The sequence below is a fragment of the Podarcis raffonei genome, chromosome 8, assembly GCF_027172205.1.
Source record: "Podarcis raffonei isolate rPodRaf1 chromosome 8, rPodRaf1.pri, whole genome shotgun sequence".
NCBI lineage: Eukaryota > Metazoa > Chordata > Lepidosauria > Squamata > Lacertidae > Podarcis > Podarcis raffonei.
This window is the reverse complement of record NC_070609.1, coordinates 25061264-25079715: the sequence shown is the minus strand read 5'-3', so window position 1 is coordinate 25079715 and position 18452 is coordinate 25061264. Positions and strand designations below refer to the sequence as shown.

At 46.8% G+C, this 18452-nt stretch overlaps 1 protein-coding gene across 1 annotated transcript in view; it reads left to right on the top strand.

The window, feature by feature from the left end:
• The first annotated feature begins 6945 nt into the window (after window positions 1-6945).
• Window positions 6946-18452, top strand: part of MAP3K6 (mitogen-activated protein kinase kinase kinase 6) — a 38304-nt gene continuing 26797 nt past the window's right edge. Inside the window, exons 1-4 of the mRNA XM_053398616.1 lie at window positions 6946-7740; window positions 10613-10752; window positions 15361-15384; window positions 16783-16973. Of these exons, the coding sequence (XP_053254591.1) occupies window positions 7395-7740; window positions 10613-10752; window positions 15361-15384; window positions 16783-16973 (701 nt within the window). The 5' untranslated portion in view covers window positions 6946-7394. The remainder of the gene's footprint in view (window positions 7741-10612; window positions 10753-15360; window positions 15385-16782; window positions 16974-18452) is intronic.

The following is an 18452-nucleotide window of genomic DNA, read 5'->3' as shown; positions in this document are numbered from 1 at the left end:
TCCATCATTTTAAGTTGCCATAGGCAAAAATGTTTTAAGCGGGCACCAAAGGATACAACAAAACTCCTGAATAATGGCAACAGGCAGGGAGTTCTAAAGTGAAGGTGCTGCCACACTAAAATATTAACCGTGTCAGTTAACAGTGCCAGTTCCACAGATCAAAGGGGTCGATTGTATATATATTGGGGGGGGGGAGTGGTCCTGAAAATAAACAGGTCCCAAACTGTTAAAGGCTTTATATACTAATAGTAACACCTTGAACTTGGCCCAATAGCAAATTGGCAATCCATGCAGGTCACTGAGCAAAGGTGTTAGATGTTGACAGGGTTGCACCGCTGTCAGCAAGCCTGCTGCAGCATCCTGCACAAGCTGCGGTTTTCCAGATCAAGGAGCAAAAGCAAAGCCCCACGTAGAGCACACTGCAGTAATCCAATCCTGAAGCAGCAAAAGCTTGAACCCCTGGGGTCAAGCTTTCCTAGTCCAGGAACAGTGAGGCTACCTGGGCTTCCAGTGACAAAGATGGACATAGCATCCGCAGACTGTGAGCCTGCTCCTTCAGGGGCAGTGCAACCCCATCCAGGGCAGGCAGTTGCCCAATTTCTCAGGGACACTGAAACCACTCACCTACAGCGTCTCCATCTTGCCAGGTTTCAAGCTCAGCTTGTTTCTCCTCATCCATCTCACCCACTGTGACTACACAGCCCCTCCATTTTATGGAGAAATGGAGCTGAGTGTCATTGGCCCACTGATGGCACCTTGCCCTAAAACTAATGACCATTCTCAGTGGATTCATATAGATATTAACTCGCACTGGAGATAAGACAGTGCCCTGCTGGAATTAGTGCTTCCGCCTTTGTTTACTTGTGTCTTACTGGAACCTACAATAAAGTTAATATGTTTCTAAACTGGTAAAGGTCAGACAAGTATTCTGCATTTCCTTTTTTCTTTTCTTTTTTACACAAAATAATTCTGTTTTAATACAGTATAACACTGTATTTCCTATACTTGTCACTCCCAAGGAAAGTATGCTTAATCATTTATCCATGGTATTTCGAAGCTTATTTATCACTTTAACAACCGAAATGCATCAAATAATTCTAGCTGGTTATTACTTTTAATATCATGAATGGGGGCCATAAACTTGCAAACTGCTTTCACGTCTGTCTTCCTTCTCTCATTCTTCCACTGAAAGCAGTTCCGGAATTCTCCATTTATTATTAATAATAATAATAATAATAATAATAATAATAATACACTACCCATCTGGCCAGGTCTCCCCAGCCACTCTGGGCGGCTCCCAACAGAACACTAAAAACAGAATAAAACATCAAACACTAAAAACTTCCCTAAACAGGGCTGCCTTCAGATGTCTTCTATAAGTCAGTTGTTTATTTCCTTGAACGTCTGATGGGAGGAAGTTCCACGGGATGGGTGCCACTACTGAGAAGGCCCTCTGCCTGGTTCCCTGTAGCTTTGCTTCTCGCAATGAGGGAACTGCCAGAAGGCCCTCGGCGCTGGACCTCAGCATCCGGGCAGAACAATGGGTGTGGAGACACTCCTTCAGGAATACTAGGCCGAGGCCATTTAAGGCTTTAAAGGTCAGCACCAACACTTTGAATTCAGTGGCTAGCAAAATTTTGTCCAGCTCTCATTGAATTCCCAATCATTGTATGATTTGACCATTATTCTTCCAATATCCCAAATTTGGAAAGGATTAAAAATTCAATATATCCCATTATATCCTCAATGGTTTTTTTAAAAAGGAATCCCCCTCATTTAACTTTATCACAGTTCTATCACATATGCAATAAATCAGCCCCCTGTTCCTCTCATTTCCAGCATTGATACTCAACCTTTCCTAATCAGAGATTAAATATCAACAATCATAGAATCATGGTTAGAAAGGACCACAATCGTCATCTAGTCCAACCCCCTGCAATGGAGGAATCTTTTGCCCAATGTGGGGGCTCAAACCCACAACCCTGAGATTAAGAGTCTCATGTTCTACCAACTGACATTAAAAGCATCTTATAATAATTCCCCATCATATGTGTTGGCAGTGACTCAGCCAAATGTGTAATCTATTTTAACATGGTTCTCTGATATAAATTTACTTGTAACATCTTTTGCCATCTTAACTTGACGTCATTAATTTTTTCTCATTGGGTGTTCTGCACTTCAGAACACTTTAGTACAGGGATGTGAAAGCTCTGGCAGAATACACTGTGGTTTCTAAATGGTTAATGAGGAGGAACAGGACAACATTGTTGTACAGGAAAGGGCCAATGGAAAAATTGCAGCTGCTGGAGATTACCTTAATGGCCTTGGCAAGTATTCTGTATGTTAGGGAAATTACAGGTCAGTGGCCTGCAATTACTAGGAAAGAGTTGGAGGTTTTTATGGAAGGTTGAAAACCATTTTTTGCTACACCTTTCTCTCAAAGTGTGCGTAAAAAGCAGGGGTTGGGAACCCTCCTTTACCCCAGCCCACACGGTCAAAGTTTCTGTCTGCCCTGCGTGTTTTGGGCATCTGTCTCTGGAGACAAAGGAAGAATGCACTGGGTGTGTGTGTAAAATCAAACCATTGGAGAGTTATAGTGCCCTTTGTGGCTGTAGAGACCAAAACGGGATAGAAATGTTTTATTGCACTTGGGGCAGATGAAGTCCTCTGGTTTTGCTGCTACAGATGCACCATGGCATTTCTTCTCTCCTCCCAGCAGTCCCATCTTGCCCTCCACTGACTTTTTCTGTTTAGGGTAAAGTTACCAGATTTTTTTCAAAGAATCCGGGGACACTTTTATTTTTGAAAAGAGAAAAAAAAGTTATTAAAAAAGGTTATTTTTCCTTTAAAAAATTAGGAATATCTTCTCTTCTGTGGTCTCCTCTGTCACACAGCCTTCCTCTGGGCCTCGGCCTGCTCTCTTGGAGCACTAGCCGCCGAGGAGTAGGCTTGGGTCGGGTCTGGGCTCGGCCACATGTCCTTGCCCTCCCTGTGCTCTCCTAGCTCTCCTTCTCAGTGGTGGCGGCAGCAGCAGCGGGGCAAGGTAGGGGCTCCCCTCTTTTTTTCTCCTTCCTCTTTCTTCCTTCTCCTTCTTCTCCCTGCGTTGGCTCCAGGGTTTTCCTGGCTCCAGAGCGCCGCCAGGCAGTAGGCTGGGTAGCTGGGCGCTCTCACTCCCGTCACGATTTGGGTGATGGGGGGGTCAGTGGTTCCCCCAGTTGACACGCCGTGTGTCCCCGGTTCCCCCTCAGCAGTAGCAGTGGCAGTCTCAGCAGTTCAGAGCCAGCCTGGTAGCGCAGTTGGCTCTGGCTGGCTTCAGGAGCTGATCGCTGCCTTGGCACCCACCATTTTGCCTCGCCGGAAGTCCCCATATGTTGAGTCTTGTGCCATTGAACCAATCACGCAACATTCATTCCCTACTAATAAATCTACAACACTTAAAATATAAATCCGGGGACATTAAATGAAATACGGAGACATTCCGGGGATGGACTTTGTCCGGGGACAGATTTGTAAATCCGGGGACTGTCCCTGGGAACGTCTGGTAACCATAGTTTAGGGTCTGTGTGCAAGTATTTATTGTGCCTGTGCAGGTGTCACAATGAAAATGCATTTTGCGTTATTTCAGCATAGTTCTAGTAAGTAGGAAACCCTAATAAAATGGAGGGGGGGGCTCCCAAAAGTGCAAAAGCAAATATAGGGAAGGGGCCATAATAACCTTATATTCCAGCAGTAACTGCAGATGTGTAACAGGTTCTTTTTTTTATTAACAGATTTTTCCACAGTAAGGGGAAATCTGGGTTGAATGTTTTTCTTGTTTTAAAAAAATGGGCTGGCATTTTGATAGTGACATGTAGACACTGTAAAACACTTGAGTGCATGCGTAACACCAAATCCACAATAAACTCCCATCCGGAAGCATCTTGAAACCAGCCAAGAGAACCACATGAGTTTTTAAAGTGACTAAGAATTGTTAGCAAGAGACAAGCTGAGTAAGCAGTAGTGCAGTTAGGTGATTTTTGACTGGCGGGGTTGGTGGTGGTAGTGATCTTACAAACACTCCACACTTTGGATAAAAATGTGAATTACTTTAGCATGTGGTACACCAGCCCTGCTGTGGTTTGAGGGCTCTCCTGCTCACCCTGTCCAAAAGTCCTGCACTGATGACACCAATGGAAAAAGAACAGTAATTTTTCAGCCCGGAAAGATTTTTATTACCTTCCCTTAGGCTCACACAGGAAGCTCATACGGAGTCATCCCACTGCTCCATCTGGCTCAGTATTGTCTACACAGAGACTGAGAGATTTCTCCCAGCCCTATGTGGAGATGCCAGGAATTGAGCCTGAGCTAAAAACAACTTTTGTTTAAAAGAACTTCCTTATGTTTCTCCTCACACCCTTTAAGAGAGAAAAAGGGGATTCCCCACCACAATTACTTAAGCACATTATAAGGATGATGGTTATCAGGGAAAAAATCCACAGTGAGGCAAGGCCTGCGCAGGCCAGGCTTAGGTGGGTAGAATATTTCCACTCCTGGGTGGCATTCTAAAAACAAAAAACAAACAAACCAGAAGTGTTCCAGTTCTTAGAAGCAAACTCTCATTCTTTGGAAAGTGACGTGGGACAAATTTACTAACAGAGTGATTCAGTCTAGGCAATGCACCCGCTGACCTCCTGCTGGCAGGACTGTCTGGGGAAGATGGGGAAAATTAGCTGTAGACTTTTACACCTCTCCATCCCTTTTTGTTGTTTTTCTGTCCATATGCCCTCTTTCAGTTCTCCACTTCCTCTCTCTGCCTCAACTGAGAACCAGTAGGACTTACTTGTGTTCTTAAGAGTTTTCCACGTGGTTTTAAAGATGCATCTGCACCAGTTGTTTTCTCCAGGTTGCAGCCTCCAACCCACACAGCCCCACCCCGATTCTAGTACCAACAGATCCTCATTACAAAAAGCTTCATAAATACTACTGGTGTCTTCACACATCAACCTGCAGTATTCCATCGCCCAAGGAGGTTCATTGACCAGGAACGGCATGTTCCAGGCTGCCACGTCAGTGCAGTGGAGGCAGTGCAGGATTTGCACACAAGCTGAATACCAATTCATAAATTAATACACTGCATTTCAAGTTTTACGCAACTGGTTAAAAAAGTAAGAAAACCGGGGAAACAGGCTCTAAAACAGACATTATTGTTCTGATGTGACAAAAATATACAGTACTTAATGACTACAGTGTTATATGTCATGTTGGTTTAAATCTGTGCAGAAATAACTATATCAGCATTTCATTGGGCCAGGTGTCCATAAGCTGTCAAACAGCATTGGTGGGAGGTGACATCAGGTGCAGGATATGCAGCCTCTTAAATGTGATTTAGGATTGGCAGGTGTGAGGAGCCTCTGGCCCTCCTGGTGTTGCTAAACTACAACTCCCATCATCCCTGGCCAATGGCCATGCTTGCTGGGGCTTATGGGGTTTGTAGTTCAGCAGCATCCGGAGAGCCAGAGGTTCCCCCACCTGGTTTAGGGCCATAACATGACATAATCCTACCCTGTGTGGCCCTGAGGCCCACCTGAGAGCTGTCCAAGGTCCACTGTTTCAGAAACACTGACATGCCGTTGCTCTCCAGAATTTTACAGCTGCTGTCTGAAATCACATTAATCACGCTCTGTAAAGGTAACGGGACCCCTAACCATTAGGTCCAGTAGTGGCCGACTCTGGGTTTGCTGCACTCATCTCGCTTTACTGGCCAAGGGAGCCGGCATACAGCTTCCAGGTCATGTGGCCAGCATGACTAAGCCGCTTCTGGCGAACCAGAGCAGCGCACGGAAACGCCATTTACCTTCCCGCTGGAGTGGTACCTATTTATCTACTTGCACTTTGACGTGCTTTCGAACTGCTAGGTTGGCAGGAGCAGGGACTGAGCAATGGGAGCTCACCCCGTCATGGGGATTCGAACCGCCGACCTTCTGATCGGCAAGTCCTAGACGCTGGTTTAACCCACAGTGCCATTAAACACCAGCTGCATATTTAAGTATACTTTCGTGAAGAAACTAGAGGCCTTTCTCCTGGGCAAAGTTGGCCAATTGGTGCCAAAGAAGGATAGAACTTTTTTTATGTACGCTACAGCAGCAGCAAGAATACTCATTGCAAAGTATTGGAAGACACAAGAATTACCCACCTTGGAAGAATGGCAGATGCAAGTAATCGACTATATGGAAATGGCTGAGATGACTGGCAGAATCCGAGACCAGGGAGAAGAGTTGGTGGAAGAAGATTGGAGGAAATTTAAAACTTATTTACAGAAGTATTGTAAAATGTATGAATGCTGATGACATTGAATTAAAATGAAGGGGTTCTAGTAATAAGAGATAAAAATTTGAAATTTGGGAGGTAAAATAAATAAGGATAAAGTAGTAGGATACGAATTTGCTGAACTAATTGTTTAAAAGGGATATAAAAAAGGGAGGCGTGAGGAAGTCAGGAAAATAAGTTAATTGAAGATGAATAATTGGAAAAGAGTGATTTGTGTTTTTCTTATTCTACTTTTTGAGTGTTGATTGTCTTTTTTTTGTTTTCTTGTTAAATGTTTGTATTTTATGTATCGTGAAAGTTTGTATTGTTGTGTTTTATATTTTCTTTGTGTTTTTATTGTTCTACTTTTCTATTGTTAAACTTAATAAAATATTACTTTAAAAAATAAATAAACACCAGCTGCATACACACCATACTTTTGAAGCACTCCCCCAGAGAATCCTGGGAACTGTAGTTTGCAAAGAGCTGGGAATTAAAGCTCTGTGAAAGGTAAACTACAGCTTCCATGATTTTCGGGGGCAGAATGTGCGCCCGGTGTGCGCCCTAGGAGCACACGTGTTGCCATTCTACTTTGCTGTATACTTTAGGTGGCGCACGTGCCGGATATCGCCCTCCCTCGAGGTGGGAGCGGCAGGGGGGAAAAGGAGCCGGACGCGGGTGCCAGGAGGAGGCACCGCGGAGCAGACGCCATGGAGACGGCTCTGCGTGTGCGCTCGCCGCTCTCCTCCTCCGCCCCCTCTTGCACAATCGCCCCGGGGGCGCTGGCGCTGGTCTCGGGGTGTTTGCGCCAACAGGAAAGGCGGCGGGTCGATCCCTAGCAGCGCAGCACAGGAAGGAGAAAAATGCCCAGCGCGACCCACCCACCTCGGGAACTCGCCGAGGAAGTTTGGCGGGGCGGGGCGGGGCTTGGCGATCCCACGTGGGGCTGAGATGGACCAAGTTTGGGAGCTGTAAATAACCCTAAAATCGGAGGCGGGCGGAAAAACAAACGCAACTTTTCTGCTTGTCCGTTCGTTTGGGGCGAATCCGCGCAATGGCTCGTTTCTTTCTTTAAAAGAGGCGCTTTCTGACTCCGAGGGAACCGCAGCATGGAAGAGGACAGCAGCAAGCTGGGAAGCGCCGGGAGCCTCTGGCAGGACCCTTTGGCGATCGCGCTCACCCCCAGCAAGCCAGTCTCTGCAGGGAGCCAGGGCGCCCGAGGGGGCGGCGGCAGCGGCAGCAACGGGGGCGGCAGCAGCAGCGGCGGCGGCAGCAGCGGTAGGGGCCGACCCCTGAGCGTGGTTTACATCTTCCCCGAGGATCTGGAAGAGCCTCTGCCTCTCCAATGCCTGCGAGAAGCCTGCAAGGAGGTCCCGGCAGCAGAGCTGACGACGCTGCCTTTTGGCACCGTGGCGCTGGGGGACACCGCGCCCCTGGATACTTTCTACAACGCAGGTGAGTCCCTGCAAACGCAGCCTCTGCCTCGGCCGGCTAGCGGTTCCGTCAGTTCACCTGGGAAGGAAACCTGCCCAGGGCAACTCCGTGGGAGAGCAGAGGGCATTGGCAACTCAGAGCTTAACGCCGCGGTTTTCGTCCGGGTTGTCTCGGGTGGACCGAGACGCTGCAGATGTGATCAGATGTTGCCAGCTTCCACCGCAGCAGGGCTCCTCTGCATGTCCCTACGAGGGTAGGAACGGCGTCCATTTAATGAATTTCTACTCGCACTTATAAGCAGCTGTTAGTGTCCCGAAAGACAGCCGGCAAGCCTGGTGAAATGGAAGTAGAATTCTTCTGCAAGTTTGAGTCTATTGATTCAGGACTCATTTTTGACAAAGGTCTCTCCACCCCCACCCCCACCCGCGTAGGTGTTCAGTGTATTGCATACTGACTGGCAGCTGCTCTCTGGGGTTTGGGGCAGGAGTCTCTCTCAACCCTACCTGGAGATGCTGGGGATTGAACCTGGGACTTTCAGAATGCAAAGCAGATATGGCCTATCCCTAAAGGCTATGAAGGCTGTGTTGTTGTTATCAGTTGCTGCTGTTTTAAGTGGTCATCATCTACACATTTTATGATTCTCACAGAAACTTTGCGCAGGCTGTACCAATTGTGTTTTGTGATGTTTGGGTCATATGGTTAATTCCACTCCACCCCAAGCATACCTATCATAGAATCTTAGAGCTGGAAGGGGCCCAAGGGTCATCTAGTCCAACCCCCTGCAATGCAGAAACCTCGGCTAGAGCATCCATGACAAGATGGCCATCCAACCTCTGTTTAAAAACCTCCAAGGAAGGAGAATCCACCGCCTCTCTAGGGAGTCTTTTCCACTGCTGAACAGCTCTTACTGTCAGAAAGTTTTTCCTAATGTTTGTCTGAATCTCCTTTATTGCAACTTGAAGCCATTGGTTTGAGTCCTACCCTCCAGAGCAGGAGAAAACAAGCATGCTCCCTCCTCCATATGACAGCCCTTAAGATATCTGAAGATGGCTATCATATCTCCTCACAGTCTCCTCTTTTCCAGGCTAAACATACCCAGCTCCTTCAAGCGCTCCTCATAAGGCTTAGTTTCCAGACCCTTGATCATCTTCATTGCCCTCCTCTGCACACATTCCAGCTTGTCAACATCCTTCTTAAATTGTGGTGCCCAGAATTAGACACCGTATTCCAAGTATGGTCTGACTAAGGCAGAATAGAGTGGTGCTATTACTTGCCTTGATCTGGACACTTTACTTCCATTGATGCAGCCTAGAATAGCATTAGCTTTTTTGCTGCTGCATCACACTGTTGGCTCATGTTGATCTTGTGAAGGATTCCAGGATTCAGAGTAACTGTGACTGTGGTTCAGAACAGAATAGTTGGCTGGATCACTAATGCAGGATCCTTGCAGGAAAGCGTGATACAGCTGTTTCCAATACTAAGTGTGGGGAGGGAGGGAAGGATGGAGGGAGAGGCAGAGAGAGAGAGAGAGAGAGAGAGAGAGAGAGAGAGACTCCAAAGACAGGCAGACAGACAGACAGAGGAGGGAGCCTATGCATATGAGTGGAAATTGCACTGTGGACAGAACAGAAGCCAAGTAATTTTCATGGCAGTCACAAAGGGTGTGAGTAGAACACCTTTCTAGTGAACAGCTTGCCTAACGAGTTGAGCAGCTTGGGCAAGTAGCTACTCAAGAAGCTGGATGACACATCCTATGCTTCAAAAGGCCCCCATTTACCAGAGACAACGTAAATTTTCTGGTACCTGCTTCTGATCAACTGCTGTCCCTTGTCTTTCAGGGATGCCTTTTAAGAGTACAAATGGATGACTATTGCCTGTCTTTAGGTTTCAGCCCCATCCTCATGATCTATAGAAGTTAAATCTCTGGGGGGACGAGGGACATGGGCCAGTCCCTTTTGGGGTCCAGGGCTGAGGGCCTTCTGGTGGTTCCCTCATTGCAAGAAGTGAAGTTACAGGGAACCAGGCAGAGGGCCTTCTCGGTTGTGGCGCCCGCCCTGTGGAACAGCCTCCTGTCAGATGTCAAGGAAATAAACAGCTATCCGACTTTTAGAAGACATCTGAAGGCAGCCCTGTTGAGGGAAGTTTTTAATGATTGATGTTTTAATGTATTTTTAATACTTTGTTGGAAGCCGCCCAGATGGGTGGGGTATAAATAAATTATTATTATTATTATTATTATTATTATTATTAAGCAGTGTTCGAAATTAGGCAGGCACCAGGTGCATTGTGACCAAGTGAAGATGCCTGGGCACCAGGATGGTGCCTGACATCTCCACCCCAGGATCATTGGATCTGGACTTCTTTCACATACAGTGGTACCTCTGGTTAAGAACTTAATTCATTCTGGTGGTCCGTTTTTAACCTGAAACTGTTCTTAACCTGAGTTACCACTTTAGCTAATGGGGCCTCCCGCTGCCACTGCACAACCGTCGCGCGATTTCTGTTCTCATCCTGAAACAAAGTTCTTAACCCGAGGTACTATTTCTGGGTTACCGGAGTCTGTAACCTGAAGTGTCTGTAACCCAAGGTACCACTGTACTAGCAACACATCCTGTAGAATTCTATTTGCACAATCAGAATGAATTTCAGGAACCAAAATTATTTTTCTGCACAACCTGAGCAGGATTGGTGAACGTTATAGTTAATTGTTGTAGCTTGTCTTCACTTACCCCACCCCACTCCCCTGCTCACAGTTGTGAAGAATACCAACTAGCTGTCTCAGAAAAGATTGAACCCAAGAAACAAGACGGGAGGTGTGAGAACAAACTGAAGGATGGGGGCAAGCTGGTTCTCTTTGTGGTAGTATCTGTGTCTTCTTTCTCCCTCCCTGCAGATGTGGTTGTGGTGGAGCTGAGCAACAGCCTGTGCCAGCCCTCGCTCTTCTATCACCTGGGGGTGAGGGAGAGCTTCAGCATGACCAACAACATCCTCCTATGCTGCTACACGGATTTTCCGGAGCTGCAGGCTCTCCGGGTGAGTCGGGATGCAATTCAATTCTACAGGTGGAGTCTGTTCATGGAGATTGCTTTCGAAAAAGGGCCACTTGATCAGATCAGAGGAACATCTGTAGGGCAGGAGTGGGCTGCCTTTAGGCTTGCTAAACAGTTGGGATTTGAGGAAACCCTTCATGCAGGGGAATAGTTAGGCAGTTTTAGACTCCTTTCTGGGGCCTCTGTCTTTTGGTAGAAATATGTACAGTGTTCCCTCCCCGCCCCCTGGTACTTTCTTCAAAATAATGGTCAACCAGCCCTGCTGCATGTGGAGTGCCCTCCTGCTTATTCTGTGGGTGGTGGTGGGGAATCCTGGACCTTTGCCCCAAAGTCCTGCTCTGATAGCATCACTGACTTGATTATCAAGACACTTAGAATCTGCTCTGAAAGACTGAAGTAAGGATAGGAGGAGTTTCTTAAATGTTTCGTGTGCAGCAATTGTTCTGCTGAAAAGTTCCCCCAAGTATGTTTTTGTGCGTAATGGAGAACATGGGTGTGAGTGCATTTATGTGTGGCAGATTTTGTCAATAGAAAGAAAACAAAGTTGGTGAGTGTCCCGTATGATACAGCCCTTAGAGGGAGATTTACCTCCAGGGCAACATTTGATTGGATTGATTTGATTGATCGATCGATCGATTGATTGATTCAAGTGCCTTCTGTCCTGCCCATCCTCCAGTCTGCAGGACAGAGTGGCTAAGAACTTAGAGATGAACTTTTATCATAGAAGATAAAGTCATAACGGCAACCATTCAGCAGCAAATAATATCAGTAAAGCCGCACCTAAAAATAGTTTATTCCCTTCTACGAATGCTTGATGGGTATAAAATATCTGCAGCCACCTTGCAAAAAGAAGCCTTTCTCCATCTCCCACTGCTGCCCAGATACAGATTGTGTCAAGCAAACAGGCAAGACCTTCAACATCTAAGGCTTAAATTAGTACTTCAGCAATCTAGCTATTGGCCAGTGGAGAGTGGGGAGATTCCCTGGGAAACTGCTTTATGCTGAGTCAGACTATTGATGCATCTAGCTCAGTATTGTCTCCAAAGGGGTATTTCTAAGCCCAGCCTGGAAATTTCAGGGGTTGAACTTAGGACCTTCTGCATGCAAAGTGTGTGCTCTCCAAAGAAGCTGGTGCTTTCACCTTCAAAATTGTGAAAATTGTTCTCTTAACAGCTACTTGCTGCATTGGGATGCAGTTCTGTGCATGCCAGAAGTCCTCTTCTGACCTTAATGCTTCTGTATTACCTAACATGGAAGTGGGGAGACCCTGTGTAGCCCAGTCCCCTATGGTTCACCTGAACAGCATGACCACCTGTCCCCACAGAGCCTTTCTGTATGCAGGTATATGCCCAAAGGTTCCCATGCAACCCAGGACCCCAATCACCCAGATTTCCAGCTCACATGGAATCCTTCTTTTGTACATCTGTGCATGTACAAAAGGCCCAGATGGTCAAGATGTTCACATAGACTCTACCGGGCAGTGCTACCTGGTATGTTCCTGGTCCCATATTGAGTAACACAGAAGCATTGATGACTGAAGAGGGCAAGAGCAGGGATGAGGAACGCTTTTCAGCCTGAGGGCCACTTTCCTTTATGGACAACTTTTGCAGGGCCATATGCAACTAATGTAAATTTTATTTCTGTACAGTAGGCTAGTTTCTACACACAAACACACCAACCTTTTTCCTCCATTCAGGTAAGCAAGATGCATTATCAAAGTCTAAAGACACATTCTAGCCAGGCAAATGCACTCAAGGAGGTTGCAGAGCAGAGCCCATAAGGGGTGTGGTCTGGGGAGAGTCCCAATAGCCAGACAGAGAAGCCTGGAGGGTTGCGTTCAGCATCCAGGCCTGACATTTTCCACCCCACTTACAACCCATTTAGAGCAAAAGTCCCTCTTCAGGTTTGGCACCATGCTGCATTGCATAAGGTAGTACATTGTAGAAAAGCTGCATCATCTCACACAGATGATGTGAAGAAGAAGAAGAAGAGTTTGGATTTGATATCCCGCTTTATCACTACCCGAAGGAGTCTCAAAGCGGCTAACATTCTCCTTTCCCTTCCTCCCCCACAACAAACACTCTGTGAGGTGAGTGGGGCTGAGAGACTTCAGAGAAGTGTGCCTAGCCCAAGGTCACCCAGCAGCTGCATGTGGAGGAGCAGAGACACGAACCTGGTTCACCAGATTATGAGTCTGCCTCTCTTAACCACTACACCACACTGGTTCTCAGTGCAACATATTAATGCATGATGACGCTTGCAGGAATTGCTTTGGATTCCCCTTTGGGGGGGTTGCCTGTGCGTAGGAGCAGCAAGCTCTAATGAGTTTGTGGTTATTCTGCATGATTCTGTACTAACAGCTATCTAATGTGATAAGGAAACATCGCACGGCTGCAGCATGGCAAGAGAGCAGCTTCAGTAGAGAGCTCATTATCTCACTGTTACCTACATGTGACCAAACCCTTGTGCTCTCCGTTAGCGTATCAGAAGTAAAGACCACTCCAGCTTCATTCTGTGTAGTCGTGCAACCCATCCAGATCAGGATTGATGTTTTGTCTTCTAAGCACATATGGAAGCTATCAGGGGAAGAAGTGATGCACCCCTGATGCAAGTATGATAAATGGCTTAATAGTGTGATCCTATGCATGCCTGGGGCTAGCTGATCAGAAGGTCAGCGGTTCGAATCCCCATGACGGGGTGAGCTTCCGTTGTTCGGTCCCTGCTCCTGCCAACTTAGCAGTTCGAAAGCATGTCAAAGTGCAAGTAGATAAATAGGTACCGCTCCAGCAGGAAGGTAAACAGCGTTTCTGTGTGCTGCTCTGGTTCGCCAGAAGCAGCTTAGTCATGCTGGCCACATGACCCGGAAAAACTGTCTGCGGACAAACGCCGGCTCCCTCGGCCAGTAAAGCAAGATGAGCGCCGCAACCCTAGAGTCATCCGCGACTGGACTTAACGGTCAGGGGTCCCTTTACCTTTATGCATGCCTACTCAGAAGTAAGCCCCGGTAAATTTAAGGGGTATTGTATCCAAGTAAGTGTAATTTCATCCATCCAAGAGTGGGATCCTAGATATGGAGAAAGATAACCTACCATCTAAGTTCCTAACATTAACAAAGCTGGAGATTAATTTTTGGTGGGACATTAGATAAAGGGTCAATAGAGGCTAAATTGGACAGTATTGCCTAGTGATTGAAGGACACTTTACCTTCATAATAAGCAGAGTCTTTTTAGGTTTCAGAACAAGGGTAGGAAACCTCGGACCCGGAGACTAAATGTGGCCCTCCAGTCATCTCTATCTGGCCCTTGCTATGTTCCCTAGACCATGCCCTCCCTCACCACACCCCTCAGAAGTCTTGCCCCATGCCCTCCTCGACTGCATTTGTTTGGCTGGAATGGGTCCTTGAATCATGATAATGCCTCTTGCTTGCCTGGATATCGTGTGTGTGTGTGTCTGTAGAAGCCTTCGACTTTTGCACGGCTCGAATGTAGCCTGTTGTGCAAAGGGAAATTCATTGTTCCATCCGTTTTTTAAAAAAACACCCCAATGGGCTTTGAGCACCCAGGCAGCAGACTTAGCAGATCACCTGCTCACTATCTTCCCCACTATCATGAAACGAATTGCATTTGTGCTTAAATTATAGTGACGGTTTCTAAATTTGCATTCATATGGATCAGTTAGCGCAAGCCATTTTTATGGAGGTTTGTATCCTCATCTGTGGTGATGCATTTCCACTCCTCCTTGGTGATGTGTAAACAGCTACTCTAGGAGCGTGACTCTGTGCCGTTCGTTGAGGCCCAGGAGGCTTCCAGAGAAAGCGATGCATTAAGTCACTGGAAGAAGACCTTCTTGCCTCACTTCCTGCAGGCACGGGTTTTCAAGATAGCCAACCAAGTTCAAGGGAGGCTTCTGGCCTGCTATGGCATCATACAGAAACACACCGGAAACTAGAAACACACCAGAAACAAGCCTGCAGGAAGTTCTTGTGCTTCTTCAGAAAGTCTATGGATTTGAAACCCTTTAAGGTGCTGCCTTGCTGAACCTCTGCAGTTCCTGAAAGTTTTAATAGCTTACATGTATTCTGTACATTGTCCCTAACAGCTGCTTTTAATTTTTTCAATGTATTTATTACTACATTTATATGGTGCCTTTTATATGCCACTATAGTTTTCCCCTCTGAGAGTTATATGGTCGTACCTTGGAAGTCGAATGGAATCCTTTTGACTTCCAAAATGTTCAGAAACCAAAGTGCGGCTTCTGATTGGCTGCAGGAAGCTCCTGCAGCCAATCGGAAGCTGTGGAAGCCCCATTGGACATTTGGCTTCCAAAAATAGTTCGCAGACCGGAACAGTCACTTCTGGGTTTGCAGCGTTCGGGAGCCAAAATATTCAAGAACTAAGCTGTTTGAAAACCAAGGTACAATTGTAATTCCCAGCAGAATTTAGTAGAATACACTGGGGATATGTATGTGTGCTTCAGATGTGTTTTAAACTATGGTGTGTACACAGTCTTAATCAGCCTTCGAGTAAATCCAGTTTGGCTCTTTGGTACCAAGCAGCTAATGATAACCTCCCCTTGCCTTTCTCCTTTCTAGGAGGAGATCTTCCAGAAGAATTCAGTAAGTCCCACTTGGTTTTCTGACCATGCACCCTTTGAGACTCATTATCTGTTTCTGGGAATTGAGCACAGGGAGCCTCACAGAACACAGTGGGGGCTTCTCCATAAACGTGTATAAGGTTGCACTGCACATGATTTATTCTCTATCCAACTCGGCTGTTTCAGCTTTTGGAACACGCATGGCAAAATCCCTATGGTTGAATTTAAAAAATATATGTTGGAGACTGGGTAGTTTGCAAAGTGAAATAGCAAGTATGTTTTCCAAAAACAACCACCATCACCCCACCAGTGCGGGGGAACTGAACTAAGAAGAGAAGGGGATTTGCTATTTGGAAGAATAGCATTACATTTGTATGCTGCCTCCTTTCAGTCCATAAAGCAGAGCTGGGATGATGGACCACTGGCTATGTCAGTTGGGGCTGATGGGAGTTGAAGTCCAGCGACATCTGGAGAGCCAAAGATTCCCCAGCCCTGCCATATAGGTTCACCAAAAAACTTATCCATGTTGGTTCAAGTTTTGGGCACAATTTTTGGAAACCACAAATGCTCTTTTTCTTTGCTGCTTAGAGAAATTGCCCCCACCCTAATACTGCTCAAAACTCATGTGGTGGACAGTTTTGCAACCCACAAAATGGATACATACTACCTCTAATAGGTATGCTTATGTTTATTTATTATATAGGTGGGGAACCTGTGGCTTTCCAGTTGTGGTTGGACTCCATCTCCCATCATTCATTGCCCATACTGGCTGGTGCAAATGGGAGTTGGAGTCAATATCTGGAGAGGCACAGCTTTCCCATTCCTTATTTTATTGCATTGCATTACTGAACTGTAACTCCCATCAGCTTCATCAAGCATGGCCAATGGCGGGAGTTGCAGTTCAGCAACATCTGGAAGGCCAGAGGTTCCCCACACCTGCCTTGCATCCTGTTTTTCTTCCATAATGGGCCTCAGGGTGGCATCCATAAGGTTCCCAGGTGATCTTCCACCCAGGCACTGACCAGACCTGCTTAGCTTTGTGCGGTTTCTGCATCATGTGCCTTCAGACCACATATCTTTGATCCTTATCTTGCTGATCTGAGCAGATTTCCCAGAATAGAAACAGTTCCTAGAGAGGAGGTGGCAACACTTACTTTTCTGCCACCTCAGCTAATAGTTTAATTTTGACCCAGAACTCAGCTCCAGAACCAGTGAAGGTAAAGTGGAAGGCCTATAAGTCTTGCTTTCCCCAAAAGGCACGTGAAAGATTTGAAACAAAAGAATAATGTAATCTTCAACTTCCAGGAGGATGCCAGTGCGGGTGTATTTTTGGGGTTTGTTTTTTTTTGACAGGTTCATAGTGCCATGTGTGTTTTAGAACTGGGTGTGTGGAGGGATCATAGCATTAATTCTCTTTTAGGATGGCAGTGGCAGCTATACCTTAATCCCCTACGTGGTGGCAGCCCAGAACAAGGTCTTCTGCTGTGACCCGAATGCGATGATGTGCCTGAGCGAGCTTTGCCAGCCTAACAACTTCACCATGGAGGCCTTCTTCACCCCCCTGACGGTGCAGCTTGCAAGGCTGTTGGAGGGCACCTCCACCAACACCTGGTAACACACACACACCCCGGTCATCTTTCAATACATGAACTCAACTAGCGCAGCAACGGGAGTTAGGTGTGCCCTCCCAGGATCACACTCCTCACCGGACATCCTCCACACTCTCCCCAGCTGCTTTTGCCCGGCTGAAGAAGTCCTTGCACTGTGATCTTGCCTAGGTAGTAGAGGATGGAGGTGTGTGTGTGTGTGAGTGCAAGTTTCTGTAACGTGGTTTTCCAGGTGTGAAAAGAGCTTTTAAGCACCCTGCCTTGCTTGCCAGCCAAGGTCCTCTTGGTGTGGCAGCTCTGGAAGCCTGCAGATAGTCGTGTGGGAACTCAAGCGGTCCCGCAAGATCTTGAGAGAGTATCCCAGCTTATTCGTATTTCTGTCCAAAGATATTTTGGGGAGGTTGTTTTAGCAGTTGGGTCATCTGGCATGATAACTTCCAGATTAACAGTAAAATTCTACAGCCCGCTCCACACATTGTCACGGGTTTTTGCCGTAGCAAAAAGGGCGCAGCACTTGGGCCTAGCTTGTGCATTATCTTGGTGAGGTGCTTGCCGGACTCTCCCATTGCCTTACATGGGAAGCTGCCTCATATGAAGTCAGACAATTGGTTCCTCTAGCCGAGTATTGTTAGCAGTGACTGGCAGTGGCTCTCCAGGGGGCATTTCTCAGCCATACTTAGGGATGCCGGGGGTTGAACTTGGGACTTTCCGCATGCAAAGTACTGGGCTATGATTTCTTGCTGGGCCTTGTGTGTCTTCATAGTTTTCCTAGTAACCATGTAAGCTGTTCTTTCTTTTTTACTGCAAAACTGAGATGTTCGCGATTCCGTAAAAAGATACCAGGGCCGTCTTGATCCTCTGCATTCTGTTATCGGTGCCCTAATCATAGCTGGGGCAGATTCTTAGAATTGCTGAGGACGGCTTGTAACTCACAGCAGTTCTCAAGAATCCCAGGAGGTGCAGCAGAATCTAGTGCAGCATTTCACTGAGTTCAAGTTAGAGTATCAGGAAAGACGGCCTTCCAGCGAGTTAAGGGGAAGGATTCTGACACACTACCTTTGAAGAAGCATGGGCAGCCCCAAGAAAGAGGGAAAGCCTATTGCTTAATAAGAGCGGGTACTTGAACCTGTTGAACTCTGGCCACACCCTCTCCTTACATTTAAGGCTGTCTCGTTCCACTTTACAGTGGTACCTCGGGATGCAAACGGGATCCGTTCTGGAGACCTGTTCGCATCCTGAACATAACGTAAGACGCAACAGCGTGTCTGCGTGTGCGTGGGTTGCATTACGCCGCTTCCGCGTATGCGTGTGATGTCGTTTTGACCGCCTGTGCATGCGTGAGCGGCGAAACCCGGAAGTAACGCACTCCGTTACTTCTGGGTTGCCGCAGAGCGCAACCCGAAGGTGCTCAACCTGAAGCGTATTTATCCCAAGGTATGACTGTATATATATTTCTCCCTTTTCATAAAAAAATAATGCCACT